Source organism: Herpailurus yagouaroundi, unplaced genomic scaffold, assembly GCF_014898765.1.
Source record: "Herpailurus yagouaroundi ecotype Mexico unplaced genomic scaffold, PumYag 28, whole genome shotgun sequence".
NCBI lineage: Eukaryota > Metazoa > Chordata > Mammalia > Carnivora > Felidae > Herpailurus > Herpailurus yagouaroundi.
In genome coordinates, this window is record NW_024412376.1 from 129,771,761 (window position 1) to 129,788,761 (window position 17,001).

The 17,001-nt window shown below is 34.9% G+C and overlaps 1 protein-coding gene across 1 annotated transcript in view; it reads left to right on the plus strand.

The window, feature by feature from the left end:
* Window positions 1-223: 223 nt before the first annotated feature.
* The window catches only part of GABRG1 (gamma-aminobutyric acid type A receptor subunit gamma1), a 69,994-nt gene continuing 53,216 nt past the window's right edge, over window positions 224-17,001 (plus strand). Inside the window, exons 1-2 of the mRNA XM_040484604.1 lie at window positions 224-677; window positions 14,172-14,320. Of these exons, the coding sequence (XP_040340538.1) occupies window positions 574-677; window positions 14,172-14,320 (253 nt within the window). The 5' untranslated portion in view covers window positions 224-573. The remainder of the gene's footprint in view (window positions 678-14,171; window positions 14,321-17,001) is intronic.

Consider the following 17,001-nt stretch of genomic DNA (forward strand, 5'->3'; position numbering starts at 1 on the left):
TCTGCAAAGAGAAACGAGACACCGGCCGACACTCCAAATTACCAACGATGATTAACAAAAAATAGCAGAACCTTCGTGAGCCTGGGGAAACGGATTAGGTACTGCCTTCCCTTGGAAGGCAGATTCAGAATCCAAATGCGGGAGAGAAAAAGGCAGCAGCCCCCGAAATAGAGTCAGGCAGGAGGGAAGGTCAGGGGGAAGAAGGAGACTTCTTTTCCCAGGGAGGGAATCTGTCAAGGCCACTCAAACGTTTCTCCAAGGCTGCGTGAGAGAAGAGGTTTGTTTTTCTTTTGGAAAGACGGAGCCCTTTTCCCTACTGGGCTCTGATTTCTAGTAGGAGAAGCCCCGCCTCTCAGGGCCGGAGATTGGCCCAACTCGTTCTCAGATAATTTATGCCAGCATCCTCTCGGTCTTATTGGCTCCCCTGCTCCATTCCGCTGGGAGTCGCATCCTACCTGGTTGGGAGGTGTACTGCCTTCCCACACTCTCCCTTCTCGTACTCACTCACCCGGCTGCTGCTGAGGTGGGAGAAAAAGTCCTGGCTGGGAGAGCTGAGCGGAAAAAGCAATCCTGATGGGTTCTTGGAAAGCTGCTCTCTTGTCCCCTTTTCTTTTGTGGAGCCAAAGTAGAGTGGTGAGGCTGATGTTCTTGTTACTGACCCTGCATTTGGGAAACTGGTGAGTACGTTCAAGGACTTGAAACTATTCTGTGGTATCCACCCCCTCCCCCCTCATTTCTCTTTCTTAAAAAAAAAAAAAAATCATTCTAAGTTAAGTAATTTGCGTTCCCCTGGGCACAAGTGCGATATTTTATCGTCATTTTATTTTCCGATTAGATCTACTTGTTTTCAGATAGAATGAAAGGAACCTATGTGTGAAAGCGCAGAGGGGAGTTGACTTTGGGTTTGTTTTGTTTTGTTTTGTGTGACTTGACACAGTGGAAACTAGTAAAGGTTCAGTTACTGGGAGCAGGGAGGGGGAGTAGAAATGATTTTGCTACTAAATTTAGTGAATGGATGTCACTGATGAACTTTCTGGATAATTCTGCATTTTAAAGAGAAAGTTATTTTAGAAACTTGTTACACAACATGGTATGTATGATGCTTTTCTATAAAGTAACGTTGATTTTTCCCTTATCTTTTTTTTTTTTTTTTTTTTTGGTATTCTGGAAAAACCAAAGTTTTACATCAAGAGAGATTATAAATATGGCTTAAAAATCTTTTGGGTTTGAGGGTGTGCTATATTTAATTTGGAGATAACCATGTATATTTTATTGAGGTATGTAAATAATTTTTATTTTAATTGGTTGTCTACAAGTAAGAAAAAAAATGTATGGATGTGAATGTGTGGGGTGTGTGTGTGTGTGTGTGTGTGTGTGTGACAGAGAAGAGAGACAGAGAGGCAAAGAGAGAGACAGTAGCATCCCCAAGCCTCCAATTTAACAGGAACAAGACTCGAGCTTCTTGGATTGTAATATCTTCCGATAAAACTTTGAAATAATTCTGGTAGAAAAATAAAATGGTCAGGTATAGAGGAGTAGTGGCTGAATGGAATTAAAATATATTAACAGACACTATTTAGGTCTTGGATATACTATACATAACATGTAAATGTATTTTGTATAAATGCATATTTAAAATTATATTATTATATTATGTTATCCTGTTTAGAACTCCAGAATAAAATCACTATGCAGATGGAAACATGCCTCTATAACTACTTGTATCATTACTGAAATAAATTATTATGACGATTAATTGTAGTATATAGCTAGAGTGAATATTGTCATTACCAGCAGATAGAACAACTGTATTTTCTCTCCAAAAACAGGAAATGGATTAAGCTATACTAAGCAATATTAGGCTTGTCAGAAAATGTTTGACATGCAATGTTTTTTTTAAGTATTACAGTTTTAGTTTATTTACCTTTTTCCCTTAGAAACTTAAATGTTCTGCATGGGCACAAACATACTACTGACTAATTATTTGTGGTATATAAGTTGTACCATGATGGCTTATTTCTTTGAATATATTATAAAATTATAGAAGATATTTTGATAGATCATGTATCAGTGCTTTCATGAATCTTCATAATACTACAAATGAATCTGTGTTCTCATAAGTAAAAACAGATTTACCCAGTGGCTTTCTGAAATAACAACCTGTATGCTCCTTTACCTTTGTAAGTAGGAGTTTCCCTTGCAACCTAATAGGCTGATTCTTAAAGGACATACCGTCTATCTACAAAGATGTTTTATTTAAGTAATATCTTTTGTTTTTGAGGATATTTACATTGCAGTCCTCATAATTCGCTCCAGAAGTCTCTTCAAGCTGCTCAGAATTAAAGAGTTGTGCAGTGTAGTTGACAGGGATGGGTTCTAGAAGTCTGGAGACATGATCACCTGTGTCAAGAGTCCCTAACCTCCTTGAACAGGTTCTTCATCTAGGAAATGAAAGGTGGTTGGAGATCATTAATGATTTCTACACATTTTCGTAGTCAATATGTTTACTATTTGAACTGAAACATAAAATACCTCAGTGGTTGCTCTACTGGGTTTTCTTTGCAGTTTTCAAGAGTGAAATTCTAATTGAAATTCCATGTAGTTTGTTTTACCTTATGTATGAGTCAGAGAGGAGGCTTATGCAGTTAAAATTATATATAGATAAATAATTATATATAGATATATAGATATATAGATAGATATAGATAAATAATATGTATATATAAATAATTCATTTTATCACAAGACTACAGATAATTTGGATTATTCTGGCCAATAAATAAAAGAATATTAAAAAATAAAGCTATATATTGCTGTTATAATTAGCTCTCAGGGCCTCCATAATGAGAGTTTGTGTCTTCACTTTAAAGTAGCTACAGTTGTGGTGAAGTTTTCATCCTTTTAATATTTAGCTGGAGATAATTGGTTTCAGCATGTATAAACCATTTACATTCATATTTCCTTCTCCCTTTCTCCTTCTTTTGAGGGGCCTTTCTAAAACTAATCACAGTTCTGTTTTTAAGAATTTTGATATGCTGGTTTCTAAAATAAATCTTTAGAGTCATCTATTTGGGGATTTACCAAATTGGGGGTTATTATTTCTTATATCTAATCAGAGACAATAGCTTGCTTCCTCATTAGTTTCCATCAAGTGCACAGAGAAGAGACACTATATTGATTTTTATATTGCTGAACTCTGAAAGCCTATCCTCTTATTGTAACTAAAAGCTGTAGTCATGGTACCTGTGTTTCATTCTCTGTGAGGCTCTATGGCATCTTGATAAGTTGGTTAAAATCTCTTAAGCCTGATTTGACTTATTTGTAATGTTGAGAAAAGCTAATTATAATCAGATTTTTAACAAGAGTTGTAAAAGTAGTCGGAGGTTTTAGTTGTTTTAAAAAGTAATTTATGATAAGCTTTGACTAAGAAGTTATATTCCGAAAGAGCCCAGGGAAAATAACTTGTTTTTTTTTTTTTTCAAACAATTTCATGAGTCAATAATCATACAGTTTAGCGTTCAGTTGCCCAAATGAAAATATTCAAATATGTTTGCTTTATAAAATATATTATTTTCAAGTAATTTCAGTAATATATTTTATGGAGGTACTAGTGAATGATTTTTCTTTAAGCATTTAGATTTTTGACTTAATTTTCTAATACAATACAATGCAAACTTGAAGACAAAATTACTGAGTAATGATATTCCATGATCATAAAATATTCAAAGAAAGACTAAGAGACCAATGCTTTTGAAGCTAAAATGCAAATATCATTATTGATAAATCTCTTGTGTTTAGACTCTTTTAGTTATGCCCTTCTTCCATTTTATTCCATAATACATTACGAGACACGCTTTTGCCTAAGCAACAAAAGGACATGTTTGACTTTTTATTCAATCATTAAATAGGCTAACCTAATATTTTATAGTTATATAAAGGTGATTAAAATTTGTCTAAGAAAATATTAATGAAGGCAGGGTCCCAAAGGAGAGGAGACAAGGTAGGGTGGAAAACCAAAAAAAAAAAAAAAAAAAAAAAAAAAGGCTCTTGAGATGTATTTATTTAATTATCAAAATATAATAAATGACTGCCATGAGAGAAAGAGGAAAGGTGGGCATAAATTAAATGTATGGACCTCAAGAGAATAATTCACAGGTACACATGGTACCAATTGAGAATCCTGGACTTGGCCATTAGAATGTAAATTCTAGTTTTAGCTCCACCATTTCCCACTAGGGTGATTTCAGGAAAATCTTTGAGACAGAGTCCTCATTTGTGAAAATAGAAATGACACTCTCCTTTCCAGCTTGTTTCAAGACCAAGGAAGAAAATTTGTGCAAAGTACATAGCATTTAAAATTTTAACTGAAAAGATATACCGATGGATATTCTGGGAATTACAGTGATTCTAGTATAATTTATACTGGTTAAAGTTGTCTCAAGTATGGTAAAGTCCTTCAACCCTTATGCATTATTAGGTATCTTTGCGATTCCAGTGAGATCATTCATAATTTCATTCAACAAATACTTCTTGAATGCCTGTTACATGCCAAACAAAGTGCAACGTGCTGCGTTTGAAGTGGCAAATAGACTAGATATGCGTACAACCTATATGCAGCTTTTACTCATGGTAACTCCTGGATTTATGGTATTAATCAAAGCAAAACATGTTATAGTCACAATAAGGAAATATATATTCAGGATGCCAATGATAAACAGAAGAGTCTGCTGTTGGAACAGATCTCAATCAAGAAAAGAGAATTAGAGAGCCAAGAGATTTCTCACCAGCAATACCCGAAGGGGGAAATGTCTCCAGAATTCTAAAGCCACATGTTCAGCATAGAACATTATACTTAGCCAAATTACCAATCAAGTATGAAGGGAGAATAATATTTGCTTCTATTATTCTCCCCGTTTTACAGATGGGAAAACTGGGGCACAGCAATTTTTAAACTCGCTAAACATCTTGCTGATAAGTGCTGAATCCAACACTCAAATCCATGTATTCTATGCCCAGAGCCTGCGTTCTTAACCACCACACTTCTCAGATTACAAATGCAATTTAAATCAAAGCAATTAGCATGACTGTAGATGGAGGGGGGAAAAAAGGAAGAGAGGGATGAAAAGAATGATGGAAAGAAAGGACAGACCATGCAGTTGATGGAAGCATAGTAAGTGTAAAAATTTGCGTCGCTATCACATAATCTGGAATACTATGTATAGTGCCAGATTAATTATTTTAAGAAAACCTTTAACAAAGTGGAACACTTGATCTAGAAAAAAACACCATAGGATAAAGAGTTAATAGCAAGAATTTGGAATCCAGAAAAGGTTTTTTGAGGACTCGGAATGGCAACTTATTTTTCAGGATGCTAAATAAAATCATGGTTGAATTTATTACACATAGGTATAATAGACATACCATCACTGACTAGTGGAAGCTACGTGAAGTCACATTTTCTTTCAACACAAAAGGCCTCTAACAAAATTATGGATGCCTTATCACCAGACTTCTTCAAGCAGAAGCTTGTTAGAGTTCTTGTGCACTGTGGGAGGCAGATGAAATTTATGTCTCTTTCTATTTTTAAATATCTCAGAATCTAATTCTATCTACACTAAAATAGTGTAACCAATTGAAGCCTCATGTTTCAGGAAATAGTCTTAGCTATTAATTCACTCAGTAAACATCTATGGAGCATTAGCACTCATTCAACAAATATTTACTCAGGGCCCACGGTGTGTTAAGCAGAGTTCTGACAGCTGGAGATGCACTGGTAAGTAAGACAGAATCCTTGCCCTAATAACATTTGTGTCCTGTGTATGGGGCATTTATGGAACAGAATATATGCTCAATGTACAGAACAAAGAAGGCAGAGTCCCTGTCCTCAGTGAACCTGCATTCTGGTAGTTTATGTTGATGATAAAATGCTATATAATTGGTATTCCGAATTCTAGATGAACTAACTATAGTGCGGGCATCATAGAGGCTGGCATCAACTGCAGCTCTGGGAAAGGACTCAATGTCATGGGCGTAAGTTTGGGTCAGTATTAGTGAAGAAGAAAGAGTGGGAGAGACAGAGAGAGAGAGAGAACATTTCCTTAGTAACAGTTCTTTTTGAAAAAACTTCAAATTGTCAGAACCGGAATGACTAGAAAGATATTTTTCTTGTTTCAGTTCTACCCATTTGTATTCTCTTCTTTTTTTTTTTTTCTCAACGTTTATTTATTTTTGGGACAGAGAGAGACAGAGCATGAACGGGGGAGGGGTAGAGAGAGAGGGAGACACAGAATCGGAAACAAGCTCCAGGCTCTGAGCCATCAGCCCAGAGCCCGATGCGGGGCTCGAACTCACGGACCGCGAGATCGTGACCTGAGCTGAAGTCGGACGCTTAACCGACTGCGCCACCCAGGCGCCCCCATATTCTCTTCTTTTTTAAGTGAATGGTCTGAGAGGATCCTTATGTCAATGAATATATTTTAACCTCTCATTTTGTGATTCTAAGAGTTAGGGAAAAAAGGTGTATTTTTCTGCATTCAGAGGAACTCATTGCCATATCTTTATTCCACTCGATTTTAAGATCTTTTAATATGTTTTATAATTTAATAAGCTTCAATATTATGCCTCCACTTTGTAAAATTTTTAGCAGAATTATAGATTTTATCTGATGCATAAGAACATCAAAGGCATAGAGAATGTGAGTGTCATGAAGAATTTTACCGTTTCTTTTTAAAAAAAAATTTTTTTTTTCAATGTTTATTTATTTTTGGGACAGAGAGAGACAGAGCATGAACGGGGGAGGGGCAGAGAGAGAGGGAGACACAGAATCGGAAACAGGCTCCAGGCTCTGAGCCATCAGCCCAGAGCCCGACGCGGGGCTCGAACTCACGGACCGCGAGATCGTGACCTGAGCTGAAGTCGGACGCTTAACCTACTGCGCCACCCAGGCGCCCCAGAATTTTACCGTTTCTATTGTATGTTCTCTCAGGGTCTATGTATATAAATTCGAACAATAGAGAATTTGGTGTTAATTTTAATATACTTTTAGCCCAATGGTCACTTTTTTAATAGATTATAATGAAAATTATGGTTTATTTTCCTTCCTGTAAGAATATGTTTTCTTTTTGTTATGGCAGGACAAACTTCATCTAATAATTCTTTTTTTGATAATTTCCTATAAACTCCCATACTGATTCTTCTATTTAGTTATGAGGATTTTAACCTCATACATGTGAACTATGGGATTCTGATTAAAACTTCATTAAATTTACAAGCTAATTTGGGGATTATATATTAACGGTAGTGTCTTGTAGCCAAAATATATACGTTGCCTTTATGTTTTGTTTCTGTTCCGATAGTCTTCTGTTTTTTTTCACATAAGACTTGTACCTTCCCTGTTACATTTCCTCTTACTAATTTTATGTCAATTTTATAAGTCTGACAGTAGTACTAGTATCAGAAAGTTACTTTGTTCTTTGAAATTAATTTTATATTAGGTTAGCTACATTAATAAGTTCTCCTATTAAGGCCAACGATTTTTGTTTTTATTTGTTTGTTTTCTTGATTCACTTTAATTTTACTTGCAAACAGCAAGATGGGCTCGAATATTCTATCCATTCATTCAGTGAATTTTTTTTATGGGACACCTACTGGGTGTCAGGCACTGGTCTGGGTGCCAGTGATATAACATTGAAAACCTTAACCGCTGCCTTCAAGGAGTTTGGAGATGTCCATAAATAAATAAGGTAGTTAAGAGGCCCCTGGGTGGCCCAGTCGATTGAGTGTCTGATTTGGGCTCATGTCACGGTGTTGCGGTTCATGAGTTTGAGCCCCGTGTCAGTCTCTGTGCTGACAGCTCAGAGCCTGGAGCCTGCTTCGGATTCTGCGTCTCCCTGTCTCTCTGCCCCTTCCCTGTTTGCACTCTGTCTCTCTCTCTCTCTCTCTCTCTCCAAAATAAACATAAATAAATAAATAAAGTAGTTAATTAAGATGCAGTGTGGTCAATTTTATGGGAGAATTAGATACTGGACACTTTGGAAACAGAGTGAAACACACTGAATGTTCCAGGTTAGGGTCCCTTCTCCTTCCTCAAACTTCCTAAGTATTCCTCTTTGTGTGTGTTAAGTGATGAGCCTTACATTCTCTCGTGCTAAAAGAAAAATCATAGAATTGAGTGGGCTATCATTTCACCTCTCTAAACCTCCGAAAGTTCAGATCTGTAACCCTGTTATCTACCAGGCTTTTACTTCTTCTGCTTCCCTACTAACTTGTACAAACAATAAAAATGATTCAGAGCTGCAATTGTAGAAGGGAGCTTTGTCTAAAAAAAAATTAGCGGCTAGAATATAGAGGAAAAAAGAAAGCAAGAAAATTCGCTTTTTTATTTTACTTTCATTTTCTTGGAATTTCAGATCTAAAATCAATATCTAGTCTCTAAAAACTAGCTCCTGTAGGCTTTGGCATTAGGATATCTCCTACTCAGAAACATGAGAACAGGTATGTTTCTTTCCTGGAACTTATCACTTGTCTTATGCTTATAAAAACATATTTGAAATTTATAAACAAAGGCTAATCTGTCATGAACAACAGATCACAGATGAGGCCTGGCTTTGAAGTATCATCTTGACCCTCTAAATAGATTAATGGAAGAGTTTTCCCCAGGTGTCAGAACCAGGGCATTTGAAGTCACCTTTATATGCACTATATACAGGGTGACTATGTAATTTATCATCCAAATTAGGTCATTTTGTGAGTAAAAGAGGTGCAATTATTATTCTAGGACAACAGATAGAAACCACGGCCATCCTGGGCAAACTCTGATGAATGTTTAGCTTATGTATGAAAGACAGTTTATATTACTTGATTGACTTGCTATAGACCTATTTTATTTTTCTCTGGCTATCAAGACGGTAGAGCATATGTAGCGTTACAATTCTGTTTGTAATTCTCCTTATAATTATAGGGTTTGGTTTACTTGGTCTGTTTTAATTATTATTAGTTCAAAGCTTTTGCTTGTTTTATTAAGAATAGTAATAACTCATTAGAGTAGTTTTTCACAAACAGTAAGTATATAAACTGATTGATTTGTATAATGTATTAAAATAGCCTAGTAAAACAAAAACAAAAACAAGAAAACCCAACACTGATGTATGTGACTCAAAATTTTTCTTTAGTAAATAGTTAGCAGTGTCAGTTAAAAAATATGTGGGAGGCAGAAGCTTTGGAGAAGCAGATACCAAGCTGAGATTAGACACGTAAGAGAGTTTTTAATTTTTTTTTCTTACATTTATTTATTTTTGCGAGACAGAGAGAGACAGAGCATGAGCAGGGGAGGGGCAGAGAGAGAGAGGGAGATACAGAATCAGAAGCAGGGCTCCAGGCTCTGAGCTGTCATCACAGAGCGGACGCCAGGCTCAAACTCATGAACCACGAGACCATGACCTGCGCTGAAATCAGATGCTCATCCGACTGAGCCACCCAGGGGCCCCAAGAGATTTTTGAGAGCAATGCTTATGTAAGGTAAGCAAGAGGAAGTGGACATAAGGAAAGAGAGGCTTCAGATAATAATGGCAGTCTGACACCTGTGAACACGGGGGAGAAAGAAAGTTTGTGTCAAAAGAGTCTCAGGCTTCTAATCAAGTTTTGCACAGGCTAGTGAGAGTTGTCTAACATAAGCTGCCCTTTAGAGGAGTCCCTGGTCCTGTAGGAATGGAGCTGTACGACTAGGATTTCTACTACGTTCAGTTATTGCTACGAGCAGCCCCAGGGAACCTTGGGTCTCCTGTAGACGCAGGTCTGGGCCAGAGGGCCGGCAGCTGGGCCATCAGTCAACCACGTTCCATGGAGGGAAACCTGAGGAGCGAATTTTCAGGGCTGCCCCTGCTGTTTTCTTGGCAGAGTATAAAGCCCCGCTTCTCTCTATAAAAGGCTCTGTTGAATTACTTAGGTTTATGATTAGAAATTTATTTCCGAACACTATCTGATGTATAGGAAAAGGCAGTTCATTTTTTAGGTAGGCATTAATGACAAATTAACTCCTTTTCGTGTATTTGTATTATAAAATTCCTCAGAAAGGTCATAGCATACTATTAATATACAAACAAAATTTAATTTTCTATAGCTCCACTAGTGTAGAATACTTAGAATACTCATTATGCAGCTTTCCCACCAAATCTTCAGCCATTTTATACATAGGCTTTGATAAAAGCAAATTGTTATATGTTATATATAACATTAAATCATGAAAATAATGTTCTATTTTTTACAGACTGTTCAATCTGTATGGTACATCAGTCAAATGGGTACAATCAATCAAATCAATCAAGTGGGTACATTCATTACATCATAGGGCTCTATAATTATTTACTTAAATGTCCTCTTAGTATTTAAAATTTGTGCTATTATAAATAATACTGTAATAAATATCTTTATATGTTATGGCTTTCTGTGTCATTTGTTTAAATAGGTTTCTCCTTTATTAAAAAATAAGATAATCTAGATCAGTAAAGCAACTTTGTCTTATTTTCAGGACTTAGCACATTTGTAGTACATGATATTTACTCTATAAATGAGTTAAAGCATTGGATTGGAAGTTGAGCACACATGTTAGAAAGTCTTTTTCATCAGAGCATGTGGTTGTGATTCCTTGAAATTATTATTCTAACCCTTTGGAATTCAAGGATGGAGATTAAGCATCCTATTCGTGCACAATCCAAATATACTAATTACTTACTGTAAGAGTTGCTGTGTTCTTATGAATTAGAAAACTCACAGTCCAACCACCCTGAAATTTTTAATGAAGATAAAATGTGATGATATTATGGAAATTTCCAAAAAAAGAAAAAAAAGAAAAAAAGTGAGAGAGACAAAACAAGTCTTCAAATTAATCAATATTCCTGGTTCTATTTTTTAAAAGGGTATATCCTGGAAATTCTAGAAATTTATTTTTTCTATCTGTAAAATAGAAACATTAATATTTATTTCGTGGGATTACTCTGGATTAAATGACATAAAATGTGGAAAGAACCTAGCACAGAATTACTAAAACATGGTAAGAACTTAATGATGCACTATAGGTATTCAGTAGTTGATGGTAACAATAAAAATGTCAATCATTAAGATAACAATTATTAAAATTTTATACTCAGTGGTCTAAATGTATTTCCACTAACTATAAAATTATACTTAGTTAAATTATTTAAAAGAAGTGCTTGAGCATGAGTCAAGAAATTCTCAGTGTTACCTAAGAAAATCATACTTCTTTCCCCTATGTGAATAGTCACTCAACATATGTAAACATTACAAATATCCCCCAGCCTGTGAAAGATATCGAGACATCAGATCAACTATGTGAATTATTTTTAAAATTATGACAAGTACTTTTTAATCACCAAAATAATACCAATAAGGTCTTCACATACTTAATGAATATTCTGAAGGTAATTTAGAAAGCTTGGAGGGAAGATACAGAAAAATTAACCATCATGAAATTTTCTTTCTATTAGTGCCAAAAATGAGGACAGTTAGTTTTGTGATAGCACTGAGAGTCTCATATTACCTTCAAGCCAGCTGGGAAAAGAGGACTATAAATCACTATGAACTTGTACTTTGGGATTATCAGGACATTGCTACTGTTAAAAAATAGAAAAGGCTTTTATTTTTTTTTTCATGGAAACTTCCATTTGACTACAATCATATTTCAAAGAAAGATCGACTGCTTCTATGTTCAGTGGCCTGCTTCAAACCACCAGATGTTTCACTCCATAAACTGGGAGTTTAAGCTAAATGGATGCTCTAGAATTTGGGTTGTTGCCAATATCTTAGCAATTCTAATTGGATAAGATAATGTTCCTGGAGGACACACCAGCAGGGACTCTTAATACTTCACTATTTTTAGTGATTTCGTTTATGAATGAATGTAGGTTTGTGTATATTTCATTGAGAGAAAATAAATTATTTTAAAGATGATCATATAGCTAGATTTCAGTAGTGTATACTTTTTGAAGTTAAATACAGCAATACAAATAATATAAATGAGTGCTTCCTTGAAAACCTGTTAACTAAATGTACCATTGGAGTTTACGTAGGAATTTAAGTTGTATACAGTGGTAATAAAGTACGCCCAAATCGCAGTGGCTTACAACACTCAATGTTTCTCACTGAGGATGCATGTCCCTTGTAGATCAGCTGTGGCTCTGTCCGTGTTGCCTTCGCTCTGGGAGTGAAGTAATGGAGTAGCTTCTACATGTTTCTTGTCATTTGGCAGAAAGACAAGAGAGATATGATGAACTGTGCTCTGACATCAAATCTGCTCGGTAGTGATGCAGGCCACATATATTCCATTAGCTAAAGCAAACCACAGGGCCACCCCTGAATTCAGTAGAACAGGGAAGTACAATCCTCCAGCAAGGAAGGAGCATTTCAAGTCACATGACCAAATTAGAAGTCAGTGGAGTGAGAAGTATAATTTTCTGACAAGAAGGAGAGAAGAAATACTGAGAATAATAGTCCTCTCCATTATCTGTTGATAATAACCATCAATAGAATTACAATGGAGAAGAAATGACTAGTCCATACTTTAAAGATGAAGTTTTCATTTATAATGTTAATTTGTACTCATTAAGAATAAAAAGGGTGGGGGCGCCTGGGTGGCGCAGTCGGTTAAGCGTCCGACTTCAACCAGGTCACGATCTCACGGTCGGTGAGTTCGAGCCCCCCGTCGGGCTCTGGGCTGATGGCTCAGAGCCTGGAGCCTGTTTCCGATTCTGTGTCTCCCTCTCTCTCTGCCCCTCGCCCGTTCATGCTCTGTCTCTCTCTGTCCCAAAAATAAATAAACGTTGAAAAAAAAAAAAAATAAAAAGGGTGGATGTTAATTAAGCTTATTTATCTTTAAATATACATATAATTATGTTGTACACCTTAAATTTGTACTATAATATACATTGGCTATATCTCAATAAAACTGGAAAAAGTTTTTAAAAGATGAAGAGGGGGAAGGCTGCATTAGCGAAGATGTTTTAGGTCCAAAGCAAAAGAAATCTAAATGGATAGTGTGGAAAAATAAACTAAAGATACTGAGATAAATTTGCATGTTTACTGCTAGAGGGAAGCCTATCTCTGAAATATTTGGAGATAACTGATATATTTTGGATTTACCTAATTTCACCAGTCTAAGTGTTTATCCTTTTGACCCTTTTTCACTGGAGGGCTGAGATTTACTGGAGTAGGTGTTAAGTCTAGGATGATCATACTCATTTGAGGATGGCATTCTTTATGAATAATGAAGAGTAGTGTGTTACTTCTGATGAATTGTAGATGAATATCTACATTGCTGCATTTTCTACCACAACGCAGGATTAAGCTGCATCCTTATGCTTGTTAAACACAGGGGTGTAGTAGGAAGCATTAACTGAAGAGTTAGTTAGGACTTGTTTTTCAGTTTTCCTAATAAAAGTGAGTTTGTGCATTGGCTAGTTCCCTACTGTCTTCAGTTTTCTCATTTACAAAATGAAAGCAATGGTGTTATTTGGTTTCTAAAGTTTCACTTCTGTTCATAAAACTTGATAGTCGTGTCCCCCTTCATATATGTCAGGTGAGTCACCCATTCAAGATTTGATGACAAGACAATCTCTGAAAAAGTTCTTAGAATATGATATCTAGGTTCTTCTGAATTGAAAGAAGAGGCATAGATGTATTGAATACTTTTTCCTTTATTCTTCTTTTCTACACATGCATTTTTTAAATATCTCACTACAGCAATTATTACAACTTTTCCTGTATTTATTTACCTTTTAATTTTTGGGGGGGATGTGTTGTGGCTGAGTCACCATAAACAGTTGTGCAGATTCTATACCGCACAAATCTAAGACCATCATTCACATTTCCAGTGCATAATCTCTATGACCTTAAATGACAACTGTGGATGTAGTCAAGATTTAACTTATTATGTAAAAATTATGTGCTACACTTCTTGTACTGAATTCTTAATTTTTGAGTATTATTATATCAGCATGATTCATATGAAGAAAGTATCAGTCTTACTGAATGTAAAATATTTTTAATGCTTTTTTCTCCTCTTACTACTTCCTAACAAAGAAATAAGAATTATGATTATCTTAAACTGTGTTTTTAAGTACACAATTTGTTGAAATTTCTATCATTTTTGAATTATTTAGTGTTGATAAAGTGGATGACGAAGATGATGAGGATTTAACAGTGAACAAAACTTGGGTCTTGGCACCAAAGATTCATGAAGGAGATATAACACAAATTCTCAACTCATTGCTTCAAGGCTATGACAATAAACTTCGCCCAGATATAGGAGGTAAGTTTGAATTATCTGTTTGGGATTTTGGTGACTATGAAAATCTTATTTACTGATGTCATTTTAATCATATAACTCATATTCCTTGAGTGTCTGATGTATGTCAGAGACTATTAAGTTTGATAATTTATTAGTTAAATTGGCAGTGTTAAGAATTCACAGTCTGATGTGGGAAGAAAGACCTAAATATTTTTGATATAATTATTTTACAACAGCTACAATAAAGAGTACAACAGCAAAGTTTTGATAAAACTGCCTGAAAAGCTGAGAGATATTTCCTAAAAGAGATTATTTGAAAGGTAGGTAGGGATCTAGTTTTGTGCCCGTGCAGCACTGTTTTAATTAATGAATTCTAAGCCAGTAATAGTGCAGGTAATCTTACTTTGTTTTTCTCAGTCATTTGTATTTAAGTGTAAGTTTTATAATAATTAACTTCTAAGTGCCCCCCATGACTTTTTTAAAACAAACAAAAAATATAGATCAGCCAACATTTTCATTGGGATTGCATTAAATCTATGCTCAATATAGAGAAATTGAAATCTTTACCATATTGAATTTTTACCATACCAAGTTCATAAGCATCATCCCTCTCTCTCTCCCTCTATATATGCATATATAGATATGCATATGTGTATATATGTATATATGTGTATATATGTATATATAGTTTCCTGTGAAGAAATGTTGAATATATTTTACTAGATTTAATTCTATATATTTGGATTTTGTTTTGTAAGTGTAAATACATTTTTAAAAATTTATTTTCTAATTTTACATTAACAATATATATAAAAATGGCTAAATTGCACATTTTTTGTCTTCAGAAGCCTTGTGAAATTTCTGTATCAATTTTAATCATTTATTGTTATATTCTTCTAGATTTTCTATAAAGATAGTTGACCATGACAAATAATTACTGCATTGCAAATAGTGTCTACTTTGCAAACAAAGAGTATTTTACTTTATTTCCAAAATTATGCTTTTTTTCATGCCATGTTGAATTGGGTAGGACTAGAGTACATTTTGAATAGTCTTGGATTGTTCCTGGTATCAGGGAGAGCAATTCATACTTCACTATTAGGTATGATTGCTGTAGGATTCTTTTTTAAGATGCTTGTTAGTTTCTCTTATTTGCTAGAATTCTTTTTTTCCTCAATGTTTTGAATAATTTCTATGCAACCACTGAAACAATCATATTGATTGTGTTTTGCCCTTTATTCTACTTACTGTTTGTTCTATAAGTAGCTTTGTCTGATTTTTAAAACTTTGCAGTTCTGTAACAAATACCAGTTGGTTGTGATATGGAAACTACAAAATATCACTAGATTCAATTTGATAATATTTTGTGTTGGAATTTTGTATCTATGTTCATGAAAGACATTAGCCATTTATTTTACTTATTTAATGTCTCTTTTAGTTGCAGAACTGAGATCATGATAGCATCTACAAATGAGTTATGGTTTGCCTCCCTTTTCATCTCTGAGTTTATCTAAAATGGATGATATTTTTTCCTTAAATATTCAGGAAAATTATTTGGGAAGTCATGCTGGTCTAGAGTTTGATTTGGGAAAAAATTTTAACAGTTCAATTACTGTATTTTATTTTTTAATGTTTATTTATCATTTTATTTTGAGAGAGAGAGTGTGCAAGCACAAGTGGGGGAGGGGCAGACAGAGAGGGAGAAAGAGAGAGAGAATCCAAAGCAATCTCCACGCTATCAGCACATAGCCCAACTCAGAGCTTGATCCCACAGATCATGAACCGAGCCCATATCAAGAGTCAGACGCTAAACCAGCTCAAGAGAGTGTGAGCCATCCAGGTGTGCCGGTTCAATGAATTTAGTAATCAGGTTTAGTAGGCTGAACCTCTTAAGGAATATAAATTTTCAAATTTACTAGTGTTAAGTTGTTTCATAATAACATTTGCGGTATTTTTTTGTATTTAAGATCTGAGGTTTTTTTTCCCTTTTTTGTCATTTCTTTTTTTAAAACTTTTAAAAGTGTTTATTTATTTTGAGAGAGAGAGAGAGAGAGAGAGAGAACAAGAACGCACAAGTGAGAGCCAGTGTGTGAACAGGGGAGGGGCAGAGAAAGAGGGAGAGATAGAATCTCAAGCAGGCTCCATGCTGTCAGTGAAAAACCAATGCAGGGCTGTATCTCATGAACCACGAGATCATGACCTGAGCCGAAATCAAGAGTCAGACACTTAGCTGACTGAGTCACCCAAGTGCCCCAAATATCCATGTATTTTTATTTTATATTTTGAAATACCAAAATTCACTCTTATTATCAAAGTGTTTAAAAGCAATTAGTTTTTACCATGAAATTATCCCATTTGTTATTCTTTACTTTCTTCAGTACTGTGTCCCCATTTAGAAAAAAATATTCCTTACAGTGTTTCTTTTGGTGTAAATTTCAGGGCAAAAAATTATTTCTGTTTTTACATGAAAAATATTTTTATGTTGCCTTCATTTGAATGATATTTTCAGTTAACATTTAAACCCAGGATAGTTGCTGTTTCCTTTCCAAATTTTATTAACCTCACTCCATTTTATTCTATATTCTATTATTTCTGTTGAAAATCACTTTTCAACAACAATGTTGCTGTTCTAGAAATAAACTATCTTTTATCTCTGCAGGGTTTTTTTTTTTTTTTTGTCTTTGGGTTTCTGCAGTTTTATG